This window comes from Pan paniscus, chromosome 18 (assembly GCF_029289425.2).
Source record: "Pan paniscus chromosome 18, NHGRI_mPanPan1-v2.0_pri, whole genome shotgun sequence".
In the NCBI taxonomy this organism is placed as follows: domain Eukaryota; kingdom Metazoa; phylum Chordata; class Mammalia; order Primates; family Hominidae; genus Pan; species Pan paniscus.
The window spans coordinates 31,274,626-31,300,895 of record NC_073267.2 but is presented as its reverse complement, the minus strand read 5'-3'; the positions used below and the strand labels follow the sequence as shown (position 1 = coordinate 31,300,895).

The window sequence follows — 26,270 nt, the reverse complement described above, 5'->3', positions numbered from 1 at the left end:
TCTACTAACAATACAAAAATTAGCTTGGCAAGGAGCTAGGTGATTATAGTACCAGCTACTCAAGAGGCTGATGCAGGAGAATCACTGAACCGCATCTCTACTAAAAATACAAAAATTAGCCAGGCAAGGAGCTGGGTGACTACAGTACCAGCTACTCAAGAGGCTGATGCAGGAGAATCACTTGAATCCAGGAGGCGGAGTTTGCAGTGAGTTGAGATTGCACCACTGCATTCCAACCTGGGCAACAGTGCGAGACCCTGTCTCAAAAGAAAAAAATAATATGAAGTGACCAGGTGTGGTGACTCACACCTGTTATCCCACCACTTTGGGTGGAAGCAGGAGGATCACTGGAGCCCAGGAGTTCGAAACCAGCCTAGGCAACATAGTGAGACCCTGTCTCTATATTAAACACACACACACATGCACACACACACACACACACACACACACACACACAAAGGCAGCCAGACTATGCACTAGGAACTGCCCTGGGAATCCCTTTGCATTCTCACAACAATCCCATTTCACAGATGAAGAAACCAAGGCACAGAAATATTAAGTAATGTGTCCAGGTGCGGTGGCTCACGCCTATAATCCCAGTACTTTGGGAGGCTGAGGCAGGCAGATCACGAGGTCAGGAGTTCGAGACCATCCTGGCCAACATGGTGAAACCCTGTCTCTACTAAAAATACAAAAATTAGCTGGGTGTGGTGGCAGGTGCCTGTAATTCCAGCTACTCAGGAAGCTGAGGCAGGAGAATTGCTTGAACCCGGGAGGCAGAGGTTGCAGTGAGCCGAGATCACAACACCACTGCACTCCAGCCTGGGTGACAGAGCAAAACTCCGTCTGAAAAAAAAAAAAAAGAAGAAATACTAAGTAACTTGTCTGAGGCCACTTAGTTACCAAGACATGGGAGCTGGGACTTGAACCCAGGCAGTCTGGCTGGATTCATGCCTGCAGCCTCTGCACTCCTGCTACTTACTGTGTGAGAAGCACCTGTTCTGTGGAAGGTTGTGGGCTGAGATCTTTCCATGAGTTCCACTCATTTATCCCCAAGGCTGTTCTTAAAGACAGGCATGACAGTTATGCCCATTTTACAGATGGGGCCCTGAGGCTCACAAGGGCACGCCACTCGCCCATTTCCACAAAGCTATAGCTCGTTAGCAGAGGGCAGAATTCGGCCGCCTCTCCCCTAGCTCGAAGGCTGTGATTGACACAGAGGTTTTTTTGTTGTTGTTGCTGTTGTTTGTTCCTTTTTCTTATTTTTGAGACAGGGTCTTGCTCTGTCATCCCAGCTGGAGTGCAGTGGTGCGATCTCAGCTCACTGCAAACTCTGCCTCCAAGATGCAAATGATTCTCGTGCCTCAGCCTCGCAAGTAGCTGGAATTACAGGTGTGCACTACCACGCCCAGCTGTTTTTTGTAGAGATGGGATTAGTAGAGATTTGTTTAATAGAGATGGGGTTTCACCATGGTCTCTACTAAACCCTGTCTCTACTAAAAATACAAAAATTACCCAGGCGTGGTGGCACATGCCTGTAGTCCCAGCTACTCAAGAGGCTGAGGCAGGAGAATCACTTGAACCTGGGAGGTGGAGGTTGCAGTGACCCAAAATCATGCACTCTAGCCTGGGGTCTCGCTTTTGCCCAGGTTAGAGTGCAGTGGCACAATCACAGTGGCTCACTGCAGCCTCAAACTCCTGGGCTGAAGGGAATCCTCCCACCTCAGCCTCCCAAGTAGCTAGGACTATAGGCATATGCCATCCTGGCGAGTTAATTTTTTGTGTGTTTTTATTGTCTCGAGACAGAGTCTTGCTCTGTTGCTCAGGCTGGACTGCAATGGCATGATCTTGGCTCACCGCAACCTCCACCTCCTGGGTTCAAGCAATTCTCCTACCTCAGCCTCCCGAGTAGCTGGGATTACAGGTGTGTGCCACCATGCCTGGCTAATTTTGTATGTTTAGTAGAGACAGGGTTTCGCCGTGTTGGTCAGGCTGCTCTCGAACTCCTGACCTCGTGATCCACCTGCCTCGGCCTCTCAAAGTGTTGGGATTACAGGCATGAGCCACTGAGCCTGGTCTGGTGAGCTAATTTTTAAATTTGTTATAGAGACAAGAGTCTCTCTTATGTTGCCCAGGCTGGTCTCGACCCCCTGGCCTCAAGTGATCCTCCCACCTCAGCCTCCCAAAGTGCTGGGATTACAGATGGGTGTCACCGCACCTGGCCACTGAGGAGGATTTCATTATAAACCTGCCCTGAAGGGAGGGAATCCAATTTTACGAGAGGGTGTAGCCTGGTGAGGCCTGGATGACCTCCGGAGGCAGGGGCTTGTGCCTGGGCTGAGGCCTAAGGGTCAATGGGCAGACATGAAGTTGCCCCAGGCAGAGGGTACAGTGTGGGCAAAGTCAGGAAGTGGCAGGGCTTGGATCACTCCAGGAAGAGAGAGGAGTCATGTGTCACAGGAGCTCGAGACCCAGAGAGGGAGGCAGGCAGGCAGGGACCAAGCTTGGGCACAGCCAGGAAGGCAGGACAGGGCATGGTGGGGCCAATGGAATCATTACCCAAGTCGGGGATTTTCAGGGAAACAGCTTAGATAAGGCCAGGCATACAGTAGCTCCCACCTGTAATCCCAGCATTTGGGGAGGCTGAGGTAGGAGGACTGCTTGAGCCTGGGAGTTCGAGACCAGCCTAGGCAACATAGTGAGACCCCCATATCCACAAAAAATTTAAAAAAGGAGTTTGTGTTCCTGTAGTAGCATACTTGGGAGGTTGAGGTGGCAGTATCACTTGAGCCCGGGAGTTCAAGGCTAAAGTGAGCTGATTGAGCCATTGCACTCCAGCCTGAGCAACAGAGAGATACGCTGTCTCAAAGGAAATACAAATTAAAAAACCAGCCGGGCATGCTGGCGTGTGCCTGTAGTCTCAGCTACTTGGGACACTGAAGTGGGAGGATCGCTTGAGCCCAGGAGTTCAAGGCTGCTGTGAGCTATGATTGTGCCTCTGCAGTCCAGCCTGGGCGACAGAGAAAGACCCTGTCTCTTAAAAAAAAAAAAAAAACTTAGATAAGAGGATGCTGTGCCTCCCTGGGGGTCTTCAGTCACCCATGGTCCTGGCAAGAGGAGGGCCAGGAGAGAGCTTCACCCACCTGCTGTCCTGCCCATGTGACATCCGCAGGTGCTGCCATGGCCACGACTGTTGTTACACTCGAGCTGAGGAGGCCGGCTGCAGCCCCAAGACAGAGCGCTACTCCTGGCAGTGCATCAATCAGAGCGTCCTGTGCGGTGAGTCCCCAGCGGCACCATGCCACCCACCCCGAGTATCCCCTGGGCATCCTGGCATAGCCAGATGACTTCCGTGCCCCTGTTGCAATAACCACTGCTTCCAACTCTCTATAGAACACCCCTTGGGTATATCTAATGTAAGTGATATTTATTTTATTTATTTTTTGAGTCAGAGTCTCACTCTGTCACCCAGGCTAGAGTGTGCTGATGTGATCTTGGCTCACTACAACCTCTGCCTCCTGGGTTCAAGCGATTCTCATGCCTCAGCCTCCCAAGTGGCTAGGACTACAGGCATGCACCATCACGCCCAGCTAATTTTTGTATGTTTTTCAGTAGAGGTGGGGTTTCACCAAGTTGGCCGGGCTGGTCTCAAACTCCCCACCTCAAGTGCTCTGCCCGCCTCGGCCTCCCAAAGTGCTGGGATTACAGGCATGAGCCGTGGTGTCTGGCCCTAATGTGAGTGATCTTTAACACTGAGCACTTGAAAAAGAAAACCCTGAAGAAACCTAATTCTTTGATGTCTGGATGACAAGGAAGAAGATAGAAATGGCATCAGATAATAAACAGTGTAAATGTTTATCAGAAAGGGGCTGGTGGTCGGGACAAGTAGGAGGATCGCTTGAGTCCAGGAGTGCATCTCTACAAAAAAGTTAAAGGATTTTTTAACATTGGCCAGGCGTGGTGGCACACATCTGTGATCCCAGCTACTTGGGAGGCTGAGGCAGGAGGATTGCTTGAAGCCCAGGAGGTTGAGGCTGCAGTGAGCTGTGATCGAGCCACTGCACTCCAGCCTGGGTGACACAGCAAAATCCAGTCTCAAAAAATAATAATAATAATATTTTACATAACCAACCACTTCTAAAGATTAAAAAAAACCCCATGATTAAAAACCTCAGGTCCCTCAGGCAATCATACCAGATATCGAAACAAAGCAACAACATAAGGACTGCAGTATTTATTTTATTTTTATATTATTTATTTATTCTTTGTTAGTTTGTTTTTGGAGTGTGGGTTTTGTTTTGCTTTTTGATTTTTTTATTTTGTTCTACTCAATTTTATTCTTATTGCTCAGGCTTGAGTGCAATGGCCTGTTGTCAGCTAACTCAACCTCCGCCTCTTGCGTTTGCGTGATGACGGTTCCACGTCATCGGCCCTCCGCCTCTTGCGTTTGGATGATGATGGGTCCACGTCATCGGCCCTCCGCCTCTTGGGTTTGCGTGATGATGGGTCCACGTCATCGGCCCTCCGCCTCTTGGGTTTGGATGATGATGGGTCCACGTCATCCGCCCTCCGCCTCTTGGGTTCGGGCGATGATGGGTCCACGTCATCGGCCCTCGGCCTCTTGGGTTTGGGTGGTTTTTCTGCCTCAGCCTCCTGAGTAGCTAAGGGTGGTGTCTTCAGATTATCATCCTCTGAGGGTGGAGCTGAGGGTGGAGGTGAGGGTGGAGGTGAGGGTGGAGCTGAGGGTGGAGGTGAGGGTGGAGTTGAGGGTGGAGTTGAGGGTGGAGGTGAGGGTGGAGCTGAGGGTGGAGCTGAGGGTGGAGGTGAGGGTGGAGCTGAGGGTGGAGGTGAGGGTGGAGCTGAGGGTGGAGCTGAGGGTGGAGGTGAGGGTGGAGCTGAGGGTGGAGGTGAGGGTGGAGCTGAGGGTGGAGGTGAGGGTGGAGCTGAGGGTGGAGGTGAGGGTGGAGCTGAGGGTGGAGCTGAGGGTGGAGCTGAGGGTGGAGGTGAGGGTGGAGCTGAGGGTGGAGGTGAGGGTGGAGGTGAGGGTGGAGCTGAGGGTGGAGGTGAGGGTGGAGCTGAGGGTGGAGGTGAGGGTGGAGCTGAGGGTGGAGCTGAGGGTGGAGCTGAGGGTGGAAGAGGAGTGAGGAGACACTGGGGAGGCGTCTTGAGATTATCATCCGCTGAGGGTGGAAGGGGACAAAGGAGACATTCGGGAGGTGTCTTGAGGCTCAGGGAGTTATCCGTTATAGAACGTTGTTGAGTTGGAGGAGGTGGCTGGTGGCCCATCCTGTTTTTTAAAGTTTCAGCTGTGAGGTAGGGCCAGTGGGGCAATCCTGAAGAATGACGATGCTCTGCTGCCGCCATTCTGACCTGTAGGGACAAAAGAGGGAATGCTTTCACACATATCCATTTGATGGACAAAATTACCGCCACCAACACAGTCTGCACCTTCTGTTGCTGGTGATAGATTTTTGCACCTTTCCATCCTCCAGGTTTCAAAATAGCAGTATCAGTGTCATAATATCACCCTTCCACTGAGTACTGCCGACAGCTGGGGAGTAAAGAAAAGTCATTGGGACACACTGTTGTCTCCACATGCCACTGTGTCTGTCTGCAAATGTAGGCAGGCTGGGGTCCTGCCCCAGGGAAGACAGAGTCATAACAGAGTAATAAAGAAGCATGTTTGAGACACAGGAGTGTCTATGTCTATCCTCATTCCTCCCTCACAGCCATCACCAGAGCATGTTTCTTGCACCAGGTCAACAGACAGTAAGAGACAGTAAGAGAGGCATGAAAAGCCCATTGTCCACACATGTTGCAGCTTCTTTTTGGAGAATGTTTTCCAGGCCTTTTATGTTCTGTCTCTGATTCTCAGAACTCTGCAAGGTCAGTGTGACCACCCTGCTCCAAATCTAAGAAAACAGAGGTTTCCAGAGGAAGGAGAAATTGTGCCCAGGGTCACACAGCTTGCAAGAGGCAGAGTGGAAGTTGATTCCAGCTCTGCCTGCAGGCCCCTCTCATTTCCCCTCTGTTTCCCTTCTTGACAAAGGATCTTCTTCACTCTGGAGGTGCCACCCATGAGAACAAAGAGCTCTGGAGAGATGTGGATTCCTGAAGAGCTGCAGGGGAACTGGGAGAGGGTTTTCTGACAGAACAATCTTATCTCAAGAAGTCAGTTAGGCATGGCTATAATATTTCTTTTCACTCCCAGGCAATACCAAATTGTAAGTGCACTAAGACATGAAGAATACTTTTGTCCATGGAAAAATGAGGTGGGAATTCTAAACAAAGCAAGTTTTAAAACTGTGTTTCACTTCAAGTGTACAAGTCCCATCACGTGTAATCATAGGACTCGGCAGCTTTTGAAGGTACAGAGGCCACACAAGAACCAGCTTAGCTGAGCATCATTTAAGGCCTTCATTTGGAATTGTCCCTGTGGGTAATAAGTTACATTCACTCTTCACTAATTTACAGTCAGGGCCCATTTGCTATTACAAATATGGGACCTCTGACACTTAGAATATTAGATCAGGGGCCCCACTGGGTGGGGATGAAAGTGGTTTTGCACAACATGGTTACCAACAGGGATGGGACTGTGATGCTTGTAGGCAGCCTTTCTCTCTGCCATCTCCCTCTGCAGGGCTTGAGCACAGAGCTGTAGGGAGAAAAATGTATCCATGTCCTGACCTGGCAGACTATGTCCAAAAGCAAGGAAAACAAGCAAACTTACCCAGTTGCAAAGAGGCTTTCTTGCAGAAGGGGGGATCTGAAAAAGCCAACACATGAGAAATTGAATGTTGAGAGAGTCTAAGGGCCGTGGCATCATCTGCATCAGCACTGAACTATCCTGCAACTGCGGGGAGGAAGCTCCTTACTTTGCATTTGTGGTAGTCCTCTGCCCGCCGCCGCAACTCTTGAGCACGTTGAAACATTTTCCTATGGATTACAATCACTTTCATCAGATAAAGCACCACTTTCAGGATGATTTTAAATAATCTGCCATATTTCTGTTATCCTCACAACTGTACCCTTACACAATCTATCTCTACCTAGAAAACGTATTTCAGATGGCTATAAGAGTACAGTCTGAGCCGGTCGCGGTGGCTGACGCCTGTAGTCCCAGCACTCTGGGAGAGCGAGGCGGATGGATCACGAGGTCAGGACATTGAGACCATCGTGGCTAATATGGTGAAACCCCTTCTCTACTAAAAATACAAAAAATTAGCCAGGCGTGGTGGCAGGCACCTGTAATCCCAGCTACTCGGGAGGCTGAGGCAGGGGAATCACTTGAACCTGGGAGGCGGAGGTTGCAGTGAGCCAAGATCACATCATTGCACTCCAGCCTGGGTGACACAGCCAGACTCCATCTCAGAAAAACAAAAACAAAAACAAAAACAAAAAAACTGTACGGTCTGATCCAAACTGTTGCTATACTGATTCCTCCTCTTGCTTACTGCCTGCTGACTTCTGAGATGATAGTTTCCTTCCCCATTCTCAGTATATCCCTAATTCATCCTTCATTGAGCATCTTTTATCATAAAGCTGTATTCTCTTTGTATTAATATCCTTACCGTGTTTCACAGGGCAGAAACAGCTGGGCTTATAAACAGGCATAGTCCTTTTGAAGGATGTGGTTGATCCTACAACAACACACTTTTCTAAGGATGACAACAACTCACCCCACCCCTAGAATGGCTGGTATGAACCGAGTTTCCACACAGTCTAGCTGGCAATGGGGTCAGGAGACGTTTTGCTACTTCACATCTTTTGGTCACTGGTAAATATTAAGGTACTTTGTTTTCTGTTTTGTGAACTCTCTCTCTCTCTCACGATATGTCTTCTGACCACTTGTTTCTATTTATGCATTTACTGGGTCTAAACATTGTACAAAGGTTAAAAACAACACTCCAATGGGTGTTTCACAGGAGGGTGGGGTTCAGTTTCTGAACTCACTTGTAGGTGTGTATTTCTTTCATATCCAATTTCCCATTTTCCTCTGCCTCTGATACCTGCCTCTCCTTTTCTGCATGCTCACATTCTTTCATGCTTAGTTTCCTCAGATTAGAAGGGAGAGAAATGCACACACATGATCCACCAGCCCGTGTGGGATTCCCTCTGCCCTTCTGGCATCTGAAGGCTGGGATTCAAAGATTCCCCCTGCAACCTTTCCACAAATGAACCAACTGATTCTCACAACTGAAGGGAGAATGGACACCTCCCATTGAGGGACAAAAAAAAGTCACACTCTGGCCTGCTGGCAAGTCACCTGTCATTTCCAGCTCATCTTCATAGTTCCATAGTTAGTCCTATTCTTTAGTAAATATAAAGACTATTAAAAGCTTCTATGAGGAGCACTATGTGTGTCTCTGGGGTCAGTCTTGTGCTTGACACAGCGAAAGCTCATTTTAGTTCAGTGTGAAAAACCAGACCTCACCAATTCATCACAACTAACTCCATCGGAAGCAGAGGATTGCTCCTCATCTGACTCCTCCTGTGTGAGACCTGATTCTCAGTCAGAGGCTGATGCCGGAACTGAGACCATCAGCCATAGAGAGATCCTTCCAGAATATGGTGTCATTAACCCCGCAGTTCACTACTGCACTTTGCCATGATTCAGGACTGGAACTCTTGTCATCGACTTTAAAGATCCTGGTTGACAGAAAAGGCAATCTGAATGCTGGGCGCATCTATTGAATTACAAATGATTGGAATGGCTCCTAAGTCAGGGTGTTATGTCCTGAAAATAGGTGACAATGGCAAACCATCCACCCTGGTGTTGACTGACTTTAACAAGGTTCAGTTCACAGAGATTGAGGGCAGAAAAAGGAAACGGCCTAAAAAGGGTAAGTTTGCTGTGTTGCCCTCACACCACTTGATTCATGGTCCTGATCCTAAGGATCTCACCTGATACTTGGTTTTATAGGAAGGATGTGTAAAATTCCCAGAACGCTAGGAAACAGGGATGAAAACACTTCAAAGAGAAAGTTAATGAACTTGTTTCTGACCACAGGGCATCCTTCAGCACATGCTGTCTGGAGTGGCCTCAAACAAGGAGTGTGTGGTGTGGTGCTGAGAATGCAATGGGAGCAGGGTCCTGTCCCCATGCTACAGAAGCTCACAGTTTAATGCAAATGAGAAGCCAGTGAAGACATCACTACTCCTGCTGTGCACTTGGGAACTAGAAACACAAAACCTGACTCTGGAGGGAAGCTAAGGAAGCATTCTACTCTTGAGTTGACATAAGTGCATCTGAAGCTTCTGATCTCCGATGAGAACAATGGGGGACACCAAACAGAATATAAAACTCATGATTGAATACATCAAATTGCTAACATGGCAGTAAACAGACATGAGGTGAAGATGGAGAAGAAGGAAACCCAGGACGAAAGTCAGCCTCGCATTTGGAACCCATTTCCCTGAGTTTCATTGCTGAATTCCAGAAGGAACTACTGAGATGCAAAGAAGCACAGCAGCTTTTGCACACATGCGTGGGATTAGATGGAAAACAAGTGGATTGAGGGTCTGCCAATGAAAGCGACCCATACTGAAGTCCACTGGCTCTGGTTGAGACCCAGAAGAGTCATGCATCAGAATAGAGGTGGACAGGAAATACCCTGGCCTTTCTAGGGACTGAGCCTGCACCGACGACCTCAATTGCAGCCTGTATGGAGGACCCCTGACCATCCCGCAGAAGTAGACTCCCATCTCTTCTGCAGCAAGATAACATGCTACTAGGCCTCAATTCATTGCTAAATATTTTTTAACAACTATCTCACATTTAACAAAAAAAGATCAGTCATATGGCAGCAAAATACAATGTAATATGACCAAAACATGAAAGACTGTGAAAATGAATCTGGAGGTGACCCAAGCATTGAATTCAACAATCCAGGCTGGGTGCGGTGGCTCACACTGGGAGGCTGAGGTAGGCAGATCACCTGAGGTCAGGAGTTCAAGACTAGCCTGGCCAACATGGTGAACCCCTGTCTCTATTAAAATTACAAAAATTGGGCTGGGCACGGTGGCTCATGCCTGTAATCCCAGCACATTGGGAGGCCGAGGTGTGCGGATCATGATGTCAGGAGTTCAAGACCAGCTTGGCCAATATCGTGAAACCCCGCCTCTACTAAAAATACAAAAATTATCCGGGCATGGTGGCATATGCCTGTAGTCCCAGCTACTCAAGAGGCTGAGGGATAAGAATCGCTTGAACCTGGGAGGTGGAGGTTGCAGCGAGCCAAGATCATGCCACTGCACTCTAGCCTGGGTGACAGAGTGAGACTCTGTCTCAAAAAAAAAAAAAAAAAAAAATTTGGCCAAATATGGTGGCACACACCTGTAATCCAAGCTACTCAGGAAGCTGAGGCAGAATTGCTTCAAACTGGGAGGCAGAGGTTGCAGTGAGCCAAGATTGCACCATAGCACTCCAGCCTGGGTGACAGAGCGAGACTCTATCTCAAAATTAAAAAAAAAAAAAGGCAGGCTGTGGTGGTTCACGCCTCTAATCCCAGCAATTTGGGAGGCTGAGGCAGGTGGATTACCTGAGGTCAGAAGTTCGAGACCAGCCTGGACAACATGGTGAAACCCCATCTCTAGTAAAAATACAAAAATTAGCTGGGCGTGGTGGTGGGCACCTGTAATCCCAGCTACTTGGGAGGCTGAGGCAGGAGAATCGCTTGAACCCAAAAGGCAGTGAGCTGAGATTGTGCCATTGCACTACAGCCTGGGCAACAACAGCAAAGCTCCATCTCCGGAAAAAAAAAAAAAAAAAGAGAGAGAGAGAAAGGAAAACCAATGCCAGTACTAGCAACTCCTCTTCCCCCAAAAAAATGACAAACAAGAATGTAGGAAGGGAAAGGAATTATACAGCTTAAACTAATGAAACAGAAAGGACAAACTCAATTTTGAACCCACTGAATTTGCCACAAATATTGTAGAAAATATTCTCAAGGACTTTACAGTTGTCTACTTTGATTGGCATAAGGTCCATACAGCAGTATTTGTGTCAAGGCACATCTTACTGTTTTTTGGCGGTCTTCCTCTTTCCATTGATTTTGTCATGATGGTTGATTTTCGTTGTCACCTTCATCTTATGGATTTTAGCTCTAAGTTTTGTTTTCACATGTGTCCGTAGAGTAATGACGTCTTTCCGGCCAATTTTATTTCCTGGAAAGGAAGAAACTCTTTTCTTTGTGTGCATACAAATGGACCTCAGCCCTTGGTGAGAGTGAGGACAGGAGAAGGTGAGAAACCTGAGGGCAAGAAGCTGTTCTTTCCCTTTCCAGGGCAAACTCATTTCCACACTATGGGGACTCCAACAGAGCCATACCTTCCTGTCTACGTCGGTTGGACCTCCCGGCTCTCTGCTGTACATCTGTGGATCCATCATGTCCATTTTCAGACTGGAAGATAGTCTTCAGGAAAGACAACTAGGAAATAATAATATAAGAATGACGGCTGGGCACGGTGGCTCATGCGTATAATCCCAGTACTTTGGGAGGCCGAGGCAGGTGGATCACGGGGTCAGGAGTTCAAGACCAGCCTGGCCAAGATGGTGAAACCCCGTCTCTACTAAAAATACAAAAATTAGCCGGGCATGGCAGCGGGCGCCTGTAATCCGAGCTACTCGGGAGGCTGAGGCAGAGAACCGTTTGAAGCTGGGAGGCGGAGGTTGCAGTGAGCCGAGATCACACCACTGCACTCCAGCCTGAGCGACAGAATGAGACTCTGTCACACACACACACAAAGAATGACATGAGGCTGGCACGGTGGCTCACTCCTGTAATCCCAGCACTTTGGGAGGCCGAGGCAGGCGGATCACCTGAGGTCGGGAGTTTGAGACCAGCCTCACCAACATGGAGAAACGCTGTCTCTGCTAAAAATACAAAATTAGCCAGGCATGGTGGTGCATGCCTGTAATCCCAGCTAGTTGGGAGACTGAGGCAGGAGAATCACTTGAACCCAGCAGGAAAAGTTGTGGTGAGCTGAGATTGTGCCATTGCACTCCAACTTGGGCAACAAAATTCAAACGCTGTCTCAAAAAAAAAAAAAAAAATAGGCCAGGTGCGGTAGCTCACGCCTGTAATCCCAGCACTTTGGGAGGCTGAGGCGCGTGAATCACAAGGTCAAGAGATGGAGACCATCCTGGGCAACATGGTGAAACACCGTCTCTACTAAAAATACAAAAATTAGCTGAGCATGGTGATGCACGCCTGTAGTCCCAGCTACTCGGGTGGCTGAGGCAAGAGAACTGCTTGAACTCAGGAGGCAGAGGTTGCAGTGAGCAAAGATCCCACCACTGCACTCCAGCCTGGTGACAGAGTGAGACTCCATCTCAAAAAAAAAAAAAAAAAAAAAAAATGACATGAATATACTTCACACAACGGAACTGTACACTTCAACACGGTTAGATGGTAATTATCATCTTCTAAGTATTTTACCACAGGTTAACATGTTTCACAGCTTGAAAAGGAAGTAATTACCTTCAGCTCTCTGAGTTCTAGAATTTCTAACATTTCACCCCCTGCTCCTTCCTGATCTGCACTGGAGCATCTTCCTTCTGTCCCTGCTCTACTCAGAGTTCACTTTCCCTTCCCTCACATCAGCTTCATTGAGGCTGGTTTGAACTTAACGCAAAACATTCTCACTAATGACTGAATTCCCACCAAGATTTCCATATTATCACAGTATGCTTTTAATCTTCTAAGATATTAAATATTTGTTCTCATCATAGCGAAAATGCAATGCAAATCCCATCTCAGTTGTGGGTCAGATACCTATGAATCTCCTGAGGTAGTCATTGAAATGACTTTTTTCTTGAGATGGAGTGTCACTCTCAACCATGCTGAAGTGCAGTGGCACTACCTTGGCTCACGGCAACCTCCACCTCCCAGATTCAAGCGATTCTTATGCCTCGGCCTCCCAAGTAGCTGGGATTACAGGTGCCTGCTACCATGCCTGGCTAATTTTTGTCTTTTCAGTAGAGATGGGGTTTCACCATGCTGGCCCATCTGGTCTTGAACTCCTGACCTCAAGTGATCCACCTGCCTCAGCCTCCCAAAGTGCTGGGATTACAGGCATGAGCCACCACACCTGGCCTGAAATAATATCTTTCAAATTCTTTGTAGAATTTGTTTTTTCCTGATTTCTGCACATAGGATCAAAAAAAAATCATGTACTAGGATTTCGAGAGAAGCAATGGGTAATCTAAAAAGATGAAAAGAGCAACCACGTCAATCCCACAACTACTGCTAGATTTCATAGGAAAGGTAGCTGGCCCAGTTTGGAGCTAGGAGAAATGTCAAACACATGAAGAAATGACAAGCAAAGAAATGCCATCACGCATGAATGCTTCATGGCACCCATGATGTCCCTGCTTAGGAGGTAATGGTATAGATGACTAGATGACAAGGACAAAGATGAGAGGTGAGAAGTTGTCCAAGTCCAACAGCTCAACTGAACTTTCCTAAATGGAATTGTTAAAAAGTGGTAAATTTAAAAACTTCCCCTGGCTCACGTGGTGGCTCACGTTTGTAATCCCAGCACTTTGGGAGGCTGAGGCGGGTGGATCATTTGATGTGGGTTTTGAGACTAGCCTGGCCAACATGGTAAAACCCCGACTCTACTAAAAATACAAAAATTAGCTGGGCATGGTGGTGGGCACCTGTAATCCCAGCTACTTGAGAGGCTGAGGCAGGGGAACCGCTTGAAGCCAGGAGGTGGAGGTTGCAGTGAGCCGAGATCACACCATTATACTCCAGCCTGGGCAACAGAGGGAGACTCGTCTGGGGGTGAGAAGAAAAAAAAAAAAAAAAAAAAAAAGCTTCCTCCAATTTATACCGAAAATTCTCTGTTCAGGACTAAGTGGCATAGAGAATGTTAAATGTGCCTAGATATCTTCATAACTCATATATTTTCTGCTTTCTACATATCTTGAAAGGCAGTGCCAAATGACGTGTAATTATCTAGGTGGTTAAACTGAAATATACTTCCTCTTCCCTTGAATATAAAAAAGCATTGTGGTATTAGTACTTTTATCTTGGATCATTGTTCAGAAGGAGGTTCAGCCCCCAGACAACCACATTTTTACTGTCATGAATGGCAAGACAAAATGTAGAGCTCAACTTACCCAAAGGAAAAAAGGCTCAAAAGACAAATTATGGCACAACTTAGCAGCCAAATTCTTACCAAGTACAGACTTTTGACATACTGATCTCTCTCCAGTTGCAAGTGGGAACATGCACTTTGAATGATGTCATTCAAAATTACCCTGCCCAGACACACTTTTCATTGATTCTCTTGGAGGGCAGTTCTAAGAGATTCTCTGGGGCTTTCTCTGCATCATGAGACGCAGTGCAGTTCTGCCCTTCACCTTCCGGCAGTTTGTCACCTCGTCCCTATGACCTCAGAGGAACTTTGTCTCAGGCCAATTGTTTGTTCCTTGGCCTCTTTCATTTCCCCTAAAAATCATTTGCTGCCCCTCTAAATGGCCTACGTCTCCATCTATCTCCCTCTCCCCTCAGAAGAGGGTGCTCTTTAAGCATCAACCATCTGGCCCTTCTAGCAGTCTCATTTTTCAGCTGATTCCCATGTTTATGCCTGTTCTAGGTTTTTCTTCTCCTGTTAAGCTGTCTGTTGTCAGCTCATTTCTGCAGTGAATCTTCAGAGAGGAGATTGGAAGCTTTCCTTCCACCCATACGATAGAACTATAAAGCAGAAGAGTTTAGAAAGAATTTCCTATTTAAGTGACGAAACCTCATACTCCATTTGTGATAAATAGCACAAAGGTTAAAAAAACTTATTTTTGACCAAAAGCTCTGTTGACATTCTATTAAACAAACACCGACCTATTTAATTTTCATAATGTAAATGGCAGACATTTTCATAATTCTTATGCTAATAAATCATTTCCCTGATTGTTTGGGTAAAACCACATATTCATAATGAAGTCCAGAAATGTGAATTGTTTTATATAATTTATTCTTATTTGTGATTACAAGTATACCTCTACAGAAAGTTAGTATACTCACACAAAGGTAATTTGTGCAGAAGAGAATGGTAAATGTGTAAGGTCTCAGAAACCCAATAATGATAATTATCAAATTATCCAATTTCTGTGGAGATGGGGTTTTGCCATGTTGGCCAGGGTGGTCTCGAACTCCTCCACAAAAGTCAGTCTCACGATGACGATAGACAGCCAGAGTATTGATAACCTGGAATAATAATAGTTGAAATAATGAAAAGGTCAATGACACCGACAATATTTCACTCAGAAAGAATCATCCTTAGAAACCATCAACCTCCTCCAAAAGGTAACCACATCCCTCAGATATCACCGTGGGATTCCACTGCTACAAAAAAGAACAGAAGTTAGAAGTCTCATGTTTTTCAGATGGATGGTAGTGTTTTTAGGCATTGCAAATGTGGGGTGCTGTCTTTCTTGGTATAAAGCAGGGATATCCAATCTTTTGACTTCCCTGCCTATATTAAAAGAAGCAAAGTTGTCTTGAGCCACACATAACATACACTAACACTAACAATAGCTGATGATCTAAAAAAAAAACTCTTTTTTTTTTTTTTTTTGGAGACAGAGTTCCGCTCCACTCAGTCGCCCAGGCTGGAGTGCAGTGGTGCAATCTCAGCTCACTGCAACCGCCAGCTCCTGGGCTCAAGCCATTCTCCTCCCTCAGCCTCCCGAGTAGCTGAGATTACAGGTCTCTGCCACCATGCCCGACTAATTTTTGTATTTTTAGTAGAGATGAGGTTTCACCATGTTGGCCAGTCTGGCCTTGAACTCCTGACAGGCGATCTGCCTGCCTCGGCCTCCCAAAGTGCTGGGATTAGAGGTGTGAGCCACCGTGCCCAGCCATTTGTTTTTGTTTTTGTTTTTGTTTTGGTGTTTTGTTTTTGAGATGGGGTCTCACTCTGTCACCCAGGCTGGAGTGCAGTGGCATGCTCTCGGCTCACTGCAACCTCTGCCTCTCAGGTTCAAGTGATTCTCCTGCCTCAGCCTCCTGAGTAGCTGGGAGTACAGGTGCCTGACAATGCACTCAGCAAATTTTTGTATTTTTTGTGGAGATGGGGTTTTGCCATGTTGGCCAGGGTGGTCTCGAACTCCTGACCTCAGGTAATCTGCCCGCCTCAGCCTCCCAAAGTGCTGGGATTACAGGCATGAGCCACTGTACCTGGCCAAAATCTCCTAATGTTTTAAGAAAGTTTACAAATTTGTGTTGAACTGCATTCAAAACTGTCCTGGGCCACATGCAGCCCGTCACTCATGGCTAAGATAAGCTAAGTATAAAGTAATTATCTTTTCTTTTTGTTTGGAGACAAAGTCTTGCTCTGTCACCCAGGCTAGATTGCAGTGGCATGATCTCAGCTCACTGCAACCTCCGCCTCCTGGGTTCAAGCGATTCTCCTGCCTCAGCTACTGAGTAACTGGGATTACAGGCGCCTGCCACCGCACTCGGCTAATTTTTGTATTTTTAGTACAAACAGGGTTTCACCATCTTGGCCAGGCTGGTCTCCAACTCCTGACCTCATGATCCACCTGCCTCGGCCTCCCAAAGTGCTGGGAATACAGGTGTGAGCCACTGCACCTGGCCAGTAGTTATCTTTTCTTTAAAGTTATTTACTTGTTTTTTAAATTGATGTATAACATTGGATGCATTTATTATATATCACATGGTAAAAGAATCCCTCTAAATAATACTTCTCTCTTGGATTATATGAATCTTTGTCATTTAAAGCTCAGCATAAGTAAAAAAAAAAAAAATACAACGAAGAGATTACTTCATTCACAAATAAGTATCAAATTTTAGTGCTTAAAAATTAACAAGGTGGGCCGGGCGTGGTGGCTCACGCCTGCAATCCCAGCACTTTGGGAAGCCGAGGTGGGTGAACCATGAGATCAGGAGATTGAGACCATCCTAGCTAACACGGTGAAACCCATCTCTACTAAAATTACAAAAAATTAGCAGGGCATGGTGGCACGCGCCTATAGTTCCAGCTACTTGGGAGGCTGAGGCAGAAGAATCACTTGAACCCGGGAGGCAGAGGTTGCAGTGAGCCGAGATCGCACCACTGCACTTCAGCCTGGGTGACAGAGCGAGACTCTGTCTCAAAAAAAAATTACCAAGGCGGAGATCATGAAAATGGCATGAATAGTGTGGGATTTCTCTAAGATTGTTGATATTAATTCCATTAGACTCTTATGTGAGTGAAGATGAAGACTTCCCCTGAGTAAGTTCAGACAGCTTGTGATAACATTTCTACATCGATTCCTCAGGATTTAACTATATATTCTTGAAAACATCTGAATTTTAAATGTTTCTTTCAAGATGGTGAATTAAACAGAGATAGCCCTTCATCAGGTTGAACTCAGCATATGCTGAGTCTGAAATGGAAATGATGGAGTTAGAGAACCATACAACAATGGTAATGATTTCAGAAACATGGTGTTGAGCAGAACAAAGCAGACACAAAAGAGTACCTATGGCATGGCATGCATCTGTATACGCGAAATTCCAGAATAAGCAAGCTAACCTATGATAAGAAAGAGACTGGCTGGGAAGAGTGAGAGTTCACTTTCTGGGGTGACATAATAGTGTAGATCTTGGCTGGGCACGGTGGTTCACGCCTGTAATCCCAACGCTTTGGGAGGCCGAGGCGGGCGGATCACCTGAGGTCGGGAGTTCAAAACCAGCCTGACCAACATGGAGAAACCCTATCTCTACTAAAAATACAAAATTAGCTGGGAGTGGTGGCACATGTCTGTAATCCCAGCCACTCGGGAGGCTGAGGCAGGAGAATCGCTCGAACCTGGGAAGCAGAGGTTGCGGTGAGCTGATATTGCCCCATTGCACTCCAGCCTGGGCAACAAGGGAGGAACTGTCTCAAAAAAATAAATGAATAAATAAAATAATGTAGATCTTGAAAGGGGGTTGGTTTATGCTGGTGTATGTACTTTCCAAAGTTAGTAAACTGACACTTAAGGTTATATATTTTGGCCAGGCGCGGTGGCTCACGCCTGTAATCCCAGCACTGGGAGGCCGAGGCAGGCAGATCACGAGGTCAAGAGATGGAGACCATCCTGGCGAACATGGTGAAACCCCATCTCTACTAAAAATACAAAAATTAGCCAGGCATTGTAATCTGAGCTACTCAGGAGGCTGAGGCAGGACAATTGCTTGAACCCCGGAAGCGGAGGTTGCAGTGAGCCGAGATCTTGCCACTGCACTCCAGCCTGGGCGACAGAGTGAGACTCTGTCTAAAAAAAAAAAAAAAAGTCATCAAACCAGATGACACAAATCAAATGACATTTCACTTTGTTTTGGTCCATTTTGTTTGTTAGAGACAAGAGTGCAGCGGGGCCATCTCGGCTCACTGCAACGTCCAGCTCCTGGGCCCAAGCGATCCTCCCACCTCAGCCTCTCCAGTAACTGGGATAACAGGTACGCACCACCAGGCCCAACTAATCTTTTTTGGAATTTTTTGTAGAGATGGGGTTTCGCTATGATGCCCTGGCTACTCTTCAACTCCTGGACTCGAGTGATCTGCCCACCTCGGCCCCCTAAAGTGCTGGGATTACAGGCCTGAGCTGTGTAATTTCATGCCGCGTGACACAGCCCAGTAAAAAGGAAGAAACCCCGCGGGTCCAGCGTCTACTCACAGGGGTGGGATGATGGCTGATAAATCCCAGCAGGAGCCAAAAGAGGAGCCACCACCGCAGCCGCAGCCGCAGCCGCATGTCCTGGTCCTTTCAGGGCGCCCTGAGGCGGCCAGGACAGAGGTGGAGGTGGCTTAGGGCAGGGGGGAGGGAAGGGGACGGGGACCGGGCCGGATCTGAGTTGGGGAGGGGGAGGGGAGGGGGAGGGGAAGGGGAGGGGAAGGGGGGAAGTAAGGGAAGGGAAAGGAGGAGAAGGGGGCTGTTGGGCACCTGGAGGAGGTGGAGGAGGAGGACGAGGAGAAGAAGAAAGGGGTCTGGGAAAGGATCCGGTTCAAATTAAGTTCTCAAGCGCTGGTGGAAGGTTTAGCTACAGGTCACGGAGAAGATCAGGGAAGCAACAGGACACGCGGGGCAAGGGAGCGTGAGGCTTAGGAGCAATTAGAGGGAGACAAAAAGGTTCTGCTATCCACCAAACCTTCTTCGGTCTGGGCCCTCCCTTGGCAACCCTGGGGCTTTATACTCCCTCTCCACCAATCCCTGATGACCCCGGTGGTGCCTCACAATGGACAACGCCAAGTAGCGCCCGCATCATTCCAATGACCCCTCCCCCATCTCAGTCTCCCACACTCCTCGCAAGGACAGGTCCTCTCTGGAACCTTCACAAACCTGATTTCTGGTCCTCCCCAACCAGCTCCCTGTCCCTGCTTCTGGGCGCTCCTTCCTTCCTGAGCTCCCAGGGTTCCTCAAGGTCACTTTTGGCGACAAAACATAAAAAACAAATGATGGCAGGATGGCAGGAAGAACCTCATACCCAAGCAGGGTGCCAGGTTTTACAGCCTCCGCTCAGCCATTCATATCCTAAGCAACAAAACATCAGCAGGATGCGGAAGGTCCCGATAGTAAACCATCTCCATCACATCCATGTAGCCATCCGTCCATCAACCTGTATCTCAGGAACAAATGTAGATACATTCATTTTAAGCATGCATGGTACATTTACAAAAATTAACCTGACTTATTTTGTTCCAGCAAATCTCAATATATTTGAGAGCAATCAAATCACACAGCATGTTTCTGATCATATAACTGTGCTAGAAGTCAATGATTAAAAGCTAATTCAAAATTATTATTTGCTTGGAAATTCAAAGTGCCCTTAGAAGACATAAACATAAGAAAGAATCCAAAATGAAACAAGATTGCCTTTCAACTCAATGATAAGATCATAACATGGCAATAAAATGTCTCCCTCTGGCCTGGGAATTCCTCTTTGTGCCACAAGGTTGTGTGATCGCAAATCACCCCTAACCCACCTAGACATTTTAACATCTGAAACCGAGTGATGATGTCCTTATCTATATCATCTTACTGCCTGTGTGTGTGGACTTTAAATTCTGAACCCAAATGAGGGGGAGAAAACCAAGTTGACTTTCATGATTGACCTCTCAGGGATGTCCAAGGAATCTGTGCATTTCAAGAAACAAAGTTCATCAGCTTCTCTCCTAAGGTATTTGCCCACAATACCCAGAGGGCTTGGCAGCATCATGTGTGATGGGTGGGGAGCTCCAAGCAGGTGGGCAGGACCCAGGGGCCTGGTGACCAGGACAGACCCCCACTGTCCATCACCTTTCCTGGCCCTGTCCTCTGCTAAACTTCCCACAGGCCTTCTGCCCGATCACACAGAGTATGCCCAAACTCTCTCAGGCCTCTGGCAGCTGAAAACCACTGCTTTAAATCCCTTTACCATTTACTATGACATAAGGTTATTGTAAACAGGAAATATTCTATTGATGCCACAAATGGAAAGCCAATGCCTTTACCATAAATAGAAAAACAACCCTAAGAAGCAAGCAAAACAAAAACAAAAGAGGGGCTGGGTGTGGTGGCTCACGCCTGTCATCCCAGCACTTTGGGAGGCCGAGGTGGGCGGATCACAAGGTCAGGAGTTCCAGACCAGCCTGGCCAATATGGTGAAACCCTGTCTCTAATAAAACACAAAAATTAGCCGGGTGTGGTGGTGGGCACCTGTAGTCCCACCTACTTGGGAGACTGAGGCAGGAGAATAGTTTGAACCCGGGAGGCAGAGTCTGCAGTGAGCCGAGATTGCACCACTGCACTCCAGCCTAGGCGACAGAGCGAGACTCTGTCTCAAAAAGAGCAACAACTACAAACAAACAAAAAACAGGGTTAACAAAAGTATGGAATTCAATTCTTTTTATATGCTGCAGCCACGTTCTGGCCCTAGATTTGGCTGGGCATGGTGGCTCACGCCTGTAATCCCAGCACTTTGGGAGGCTGAGGCAGGCGGATCACGAGGTTAGGAGTTCGAGATCATCCTGGCCAACATGGTGAAACCCCGTCTCTACTAAAAATACAAAAATTAGCTGTGTGTGGTGGCAGGTGCCTGTAATTCCAGCTACTCAGGAAGCTGAGGCAGGAGAATTGCTTGAACCCGGGAGGCAGAGGTTGCAATGAGCCGAGATCACACCACTGCACTCCAACCTGGGTGACAGAGCAAAATTCCTTCTGAAAAGAAAAAAAAAAAGAAATATTAAGTAACTTGTCTGAGGCCACATAGTTACCAAGACGTGGGAGCTGGGACTTGAACCCAGGCAGTCTGGCTGGATTCATGCCTGCAGCCTCTGCACTCCTGCTACTTACTGTGTGAGAAGCGCCTGTTCTGTGGAAGGTTGTGGGCTGAGATCTTTCCATGAGTTCCACTCATTTACCCCCAAGGCTGTTCTTAAAGACGGGCATGACGGTTATGCCCATTTTACAGATGGGGCCCTGAGGCTCAAAAGGGCATGCCACTCACCCATTTCCACAAAGCTATAGTTAGTTAGCAGAGGGCAGAATTCGGCCGCCTCTCCCCTAGCTTGAAGGCTGTGATTGACACAGAGGTTTTTTTGTTGTCGTTGCTGTTGTTTGTTCCTTTTTCTTATTTTTGAGACAGGGTCTTGCTCTGTCATCCCAGCTGGAGTGCAGTGGTGCGATGTCAGCTCACTGCAAACTCTGCCTCCAAGATGCAAATGATTCTCGTGCCTCAGCCTCCCAAGTAGCTGGAATTACAGGTGTGCACTACCACGCCCAGCTGTTTTTTGTAGAGATGGGGTTAGTAGAGATTTGTTTTATAGAGACGGGGTTTCACCATGGTCTCTACTAAACCCTGTCTCTACTAAAAATACAAAAATTACCCAGGCGTGGTGGCACATGCCTGTAGTCCCAGCTACTCAAGAGGCTGAGGCAGGAGAATCACTTGAACCTGGGAGGTGGAGGTTGCAGTGACCCAAAATCATGCACTCTAGCCTGGGGTCTCGCTTTTGCCCAGGTTAGAGTGCAGTGGCACAATCATAGTGGCTCACTGCAGCCTCAAACTCCTGGGCTGAAGGGAATCCTCCCACCTCAGCCTCCCAAGTAGCTAGGACTATAGGCATGTGCCATCATGGCGAGTTAATTTTTTGTGTGTTTTTATTGTCTCGAGACAGAGTCTTGCTCTGTTGCTCAGGCTGGACTGCAATGGCATGATCTTGGCTCACCGCAACCTCCACCTCCTGGGTTCAAGCAGTTCTCCTACCTCAGCCTCCCGAGTAGCTGGGATTACAGGTGCGTGCCACCATGCCTGGCTAATTTTGTATTTTTAGTAGAGACAGGGTTTCGCCGTGTTGATCAGGCTGCTCTCGAACTCCTGACCTCGTGATCCACCTGCCTCGGCCTCTCAAAGTGTTGGGATTACAGGCATGAGCCACTGAGCCTGGCCTGGTGAGCTAATTTTTAAATTTGTTATAGAGACAAGAGTCTCTCTTATGTTGCCCAGGCTGGTCTCGACCCCCTGGCCTCAAGTGATCCTCCCACCTCAGCCTCCCAAAGTGCTGGGATTACAGATGGGTGTCACCGCACCTGGCCTCTGAGGAGGATTTCATTATAAACCTGCCCTGAAGGGAGGGAATCCAATTTTACGAGAGGGTGTAGCCTGGTGAGGCCTGGATGACCTCCGGAGGCAGGGGCTTGTGCCTGGGCTGAGGCCTAAGGGACAATGGGCAGACATGAAGTTGCCCCAGGCAGAGGGTACAGTGTGGGCAAAGTCAGGAAGTGGCAGGGCTTGGATCACTCCAGGAAGAGAGAGGAGTCATGTGTCACAGAAGCTCGAGACCCAGAGAGTGAGGCAGGCAGGCAGGCAGGGACCAAGCTTGGGCACAGCCAGGAAGGCAGGACAGGGCATGGTGGGGCCAATGGAATCATTACCCAAGTCGGGGATTTTCAGGGAAACAGCTTAGATAAGGCCAGGCATACAGTAGCTCCCACCTGTAATCCCAGCATTTGGGGAGGCTGAGGTAGGAGGACTGCTTGAGCCTCGGAGTTCGAGACCAGCCTAGGCAATATAGTGAGACCCCCATATCCACAAAAAATTTAAAAAAGGAGTTTGTGTTCCTGTAGTAGCATACTTGGGAGGTTGAGGTGGCAGTATCACTTGAGCCCGGGAGTTCAAGGCTAAAGTGAGCTGATTGAGCCATTGCACTCCAGCCTGAGCAACAGAGAGATACGCTGTCTCAAAGGAAATACAAATTAAAAAACCAGCCGGGCATGCTGGCGTGTGCCTGTAGTCTCAGCTACTTGGGACACTGAAGTAGGAGGATCGCTTGAGCCCAGGAGTTCAAGGCTGCCGTGAACTATGATTGTGCCTCTGCAGTCCAGCCTGGGCGACAGAGAAAGACCCTGTCTCTTAAAAAAAAAACAAAAAAAACTTAGATAAGAGGATGCTGTGCCTCCCTGGGGGTCTTCAGTCACCCATGGTCCTGGCAAGAGAGGAGGGCCAGGAGAGAGCTTCACCCACCTGCTGTCCTGCCCATGTGACATCCGCAGGTGCTGCCATGGCCACGACTGTTGTTACACTCGAGCTGAGGAGGCCGGCTGCAGCCCCAAGACAGAGCGCTACTCCTGGCAGTGTGTCAATCAGAGCGTCCTGTGCAGTGAGTCCCCAGCAGCACCATGCCATCCACCCCGAGTATCCCCTGGGCATCCTGGCATAGCCAGATGACTTCCGTGCCCCTGTTGCAATAACCACTGCTTCCAAGTCTCTATAGACCACCCCTTGGGTATATCTAATGTAAGTGATATTTATTTTATTTATTTCTTGAGTCAGAGTCTCGCTCTGTCACCCAGGCTAGTGTGCTGATGTGATCTTGGCTCACTACAACCTCTGCCTCCTGGGTTCAAGCGATTCTCATGCCTCAGCCTCCCAAGTGGCTGGGACTACAGGCATGCACCATCACGCCCAGCTAATTTTTGTATGTTTTTCAGTAGAGGTGGGGTTTCACCAAGTTGGCCGGGCTGGTCTCAAACTCCCCACCTCAAGTGCTCTGCCCGCCTTGGCCTCCCAAAGTGCTGGGATTACAGGCATGAGTCGTGGTGAATGGCCCTAATGTGAGTGATCTTTAACAATGAGGACTTGAAAAAGAAAACCCTGAAGAAACCTACTTCTTTGATATCTGGACGACAAGGAAGAAGATAGAAATGGCATCAGATAATAAACAGTGTAAATGTTTATCAGAAAGGGGCTGGTGGTCGGGACCAGTAGGAGGATCGCTTGAGTCCAGGAGTGCATCTCTACAAAAAACTTAAAGGATTTTTTAACATTGGCCAGGTGTGGTGGCACACATCTGTGATCCCAGCTACTTGGGAGGCTGAGGAAGGAGGATTGCTTGAAGCCCAGGAGGTTGAGGCTGCAGTGAGCTGTGATCGAGCCACTGCACTCCTGCCTGGGTGACAGAGCAAAACCCAGTCTCAAAAAAAAAAAAAATAATAATAATATTTTACATAACCAAACACTTCTAAAGATTAAAAAAAAAACCCTACAATTAATTAAAAACCTCAGGTCCCTCAGGCAATCATACCAGATATTGAAACAAAGCAATAACATAAGGACTGCAGTATTTATTTTATTTTTATATTATTTATTTATTCTTTGTTAGTTTGTTTTTGGAGTGTGGGTTTTGTTTTATTTTTTGATTTTTTTCTTTTTTTCGACCCACGGATTTATTCTTATTGCCCAGGCTTGAGTGCAATGGCGTGTTCTCAGCTTACTCAACCTCCGCCTCTTGGGGTTCAGTGATTGTTCCACCTCATCCACCCTCCACCTCTTGGGTTTGGGTGGTTTTTCCGCCTCGGCCTCCTGAGTAGCTAAGGGAGGAGTCTTGAGATTATCATCCACTGAGGCTGGAAGAGGAGAGGGTGGAAGAGGGATAAGGAGACACTCGTTCAGATTATCATCCACTGAGGGTGGAAGAGGAGAGGGTGGAAGAGGGATAAGGAGACACTCGTTCAGATTATCATCCACTGAGGGTGGAAGAGGAGAGGGTGGAAGAGGAGCAAGAGGACACTCCTTGATATTATCATCCACTGAGGGTGGAAGGGGACGAAGGAGACATTCGGGAGGTGTCTTGAGGCTCAGGGAGTTATCCGTTATAGAACGTTGTTGAGTTGGAGGAGGTGGCTGGTGGCCCATCCTGTTTTTTAAAGTTTCAGCTGTGAGGTAGGGCCAGTAGGGCAATCCTGAAGAATGACGATGCTCCACTGCCGCCATTCTGACCTGTAGGGCCGAAGAAGGGAATGTTTTCACACATATTCATTTGATGGACAAAATTACCGCCACCAACAGGGTCTGCACCTTCTGTTGCTGGTGATAGATTTTTGCACCTTTCCATCCTCCAGGTTTCAAAATAGCAGTATCAGTGTCATAATATCACCCTTCCACTGAGTACTGCCGACAGCTGGGGAGTAAAGAAAAGTCATTGGGACACACTGTTGTCTCCACATGCCACTGTGTCTGTCTGCAAACGTAGGCAGGCTGGGGTCCTGCCCCAGGGAAGACAGAGTCATAACAGAGTAATAAAGAAGCATGTTTGAGACACAGGAGTGTCTATGTCCATCCTCATTCCTCCCTCACAGCCATCACCAGAGCATGTTTCTTGCACCAGGTCAACAGACAGTAAGAGAGGCATGAAAAGCCCATTGTCCACACATGTTGCAGCTTCCTTTTGGAGAATGTTTTCCAGGCCTTTTATGTTCTGTCTCTGATTCTCAGAACTCTGCAAGGTCAGTGTGACCACCCTGCTCCAAATCTAAGAAAACAGAGGTTTCCAGAGGAACGAGAAATTGTGCCCAGGGTCACACAGCTTGCAAGAGGCAGAGTGGAAGTTGATTCCAGCTCTGCCTGCAGGACCCTCTCACTTCCCCTCTGTTTCCCTTCTTGACAAAGGATCTTCTTCACTCTGGAGGTGCCACCCATGAGAACAAAGAGCTCTGGAGAGATGTGGATTCCTGAAGAGCTGCAGGGGAACTGGGAGAGGGTTTTCTGACAGAACAATCTTATCTCAAGAAGTCAGTTAGGCATGGCTGTAATATTTCTTTTCACTCCCAGGTAATACCAAATTGTAAGTGCACTAGGACATAAAGAATACTTTTGTCCATGGAAAAATGAGGTGGGAATTCTAAACAAAGCAAGTTTTAAAACTGTGTTTCACTTCAAGTGTACAAGTCCCGTCACGTGTAATCATAGGACTCGGCAGCTTTTGAAGGTACAGAGGCCACACAAGAACCAGCTTAGCTG

The 26,270-nt window shown here is 47.7% G+C and overlaps 1 protein-coding gene across 1 annotated transcript in view; it reads right to left on the bottom strand.

The window, feature by feature from the left end:
- Positions 1 to 4,189: 4,189 nt before the first annotated feature.
- Positions 4,190 to 26,270, bottom strand: part of LOC117976346 (uncharacterized) — a 40,781-nt gene continuing 18,700 nt past the window's right edge. Inside the window, exons 7-14 of the mRNA XM_063598072.1 lie at positions 24,666 to 25,250; positions 19,334 to 19,507; positions 15,030 to 15,212; positions 11,330 to 11,429; positions 11,022 to 11,166; positions 6,876 to 6,936; positions 6,731 to 6,766; positions 4,190 to 5,370 (exon numbers count right to left, since the gene is read on the bottom strand). Of these exons, the coding sequence (XP_063454142.1) occupies positions 4,378 to 5,370; positions 6,731 to 6,766; positions 6,876 to 6,936; positions 11,022 to 11,166; positions 11,330 to 11,429; positions 15,030 to 15,212; positions 19,334 to 19,507; positions 24,666 to 25,250 (2,277 nt within the window). The 3' untranslated portion in view covers positions 4,190 to 4,377. The remainder of the gene's footprint in view (positions 5,371 to 6,730; positions 6,767 to 6,875; positions 6,937 to 11,021; positions 11,167 to 11,329; positions 11,430 to 15,029; positions 15,213 to 19,333; positions 19,508 to 24,665; positions 25,251 to 26,270) is intronic.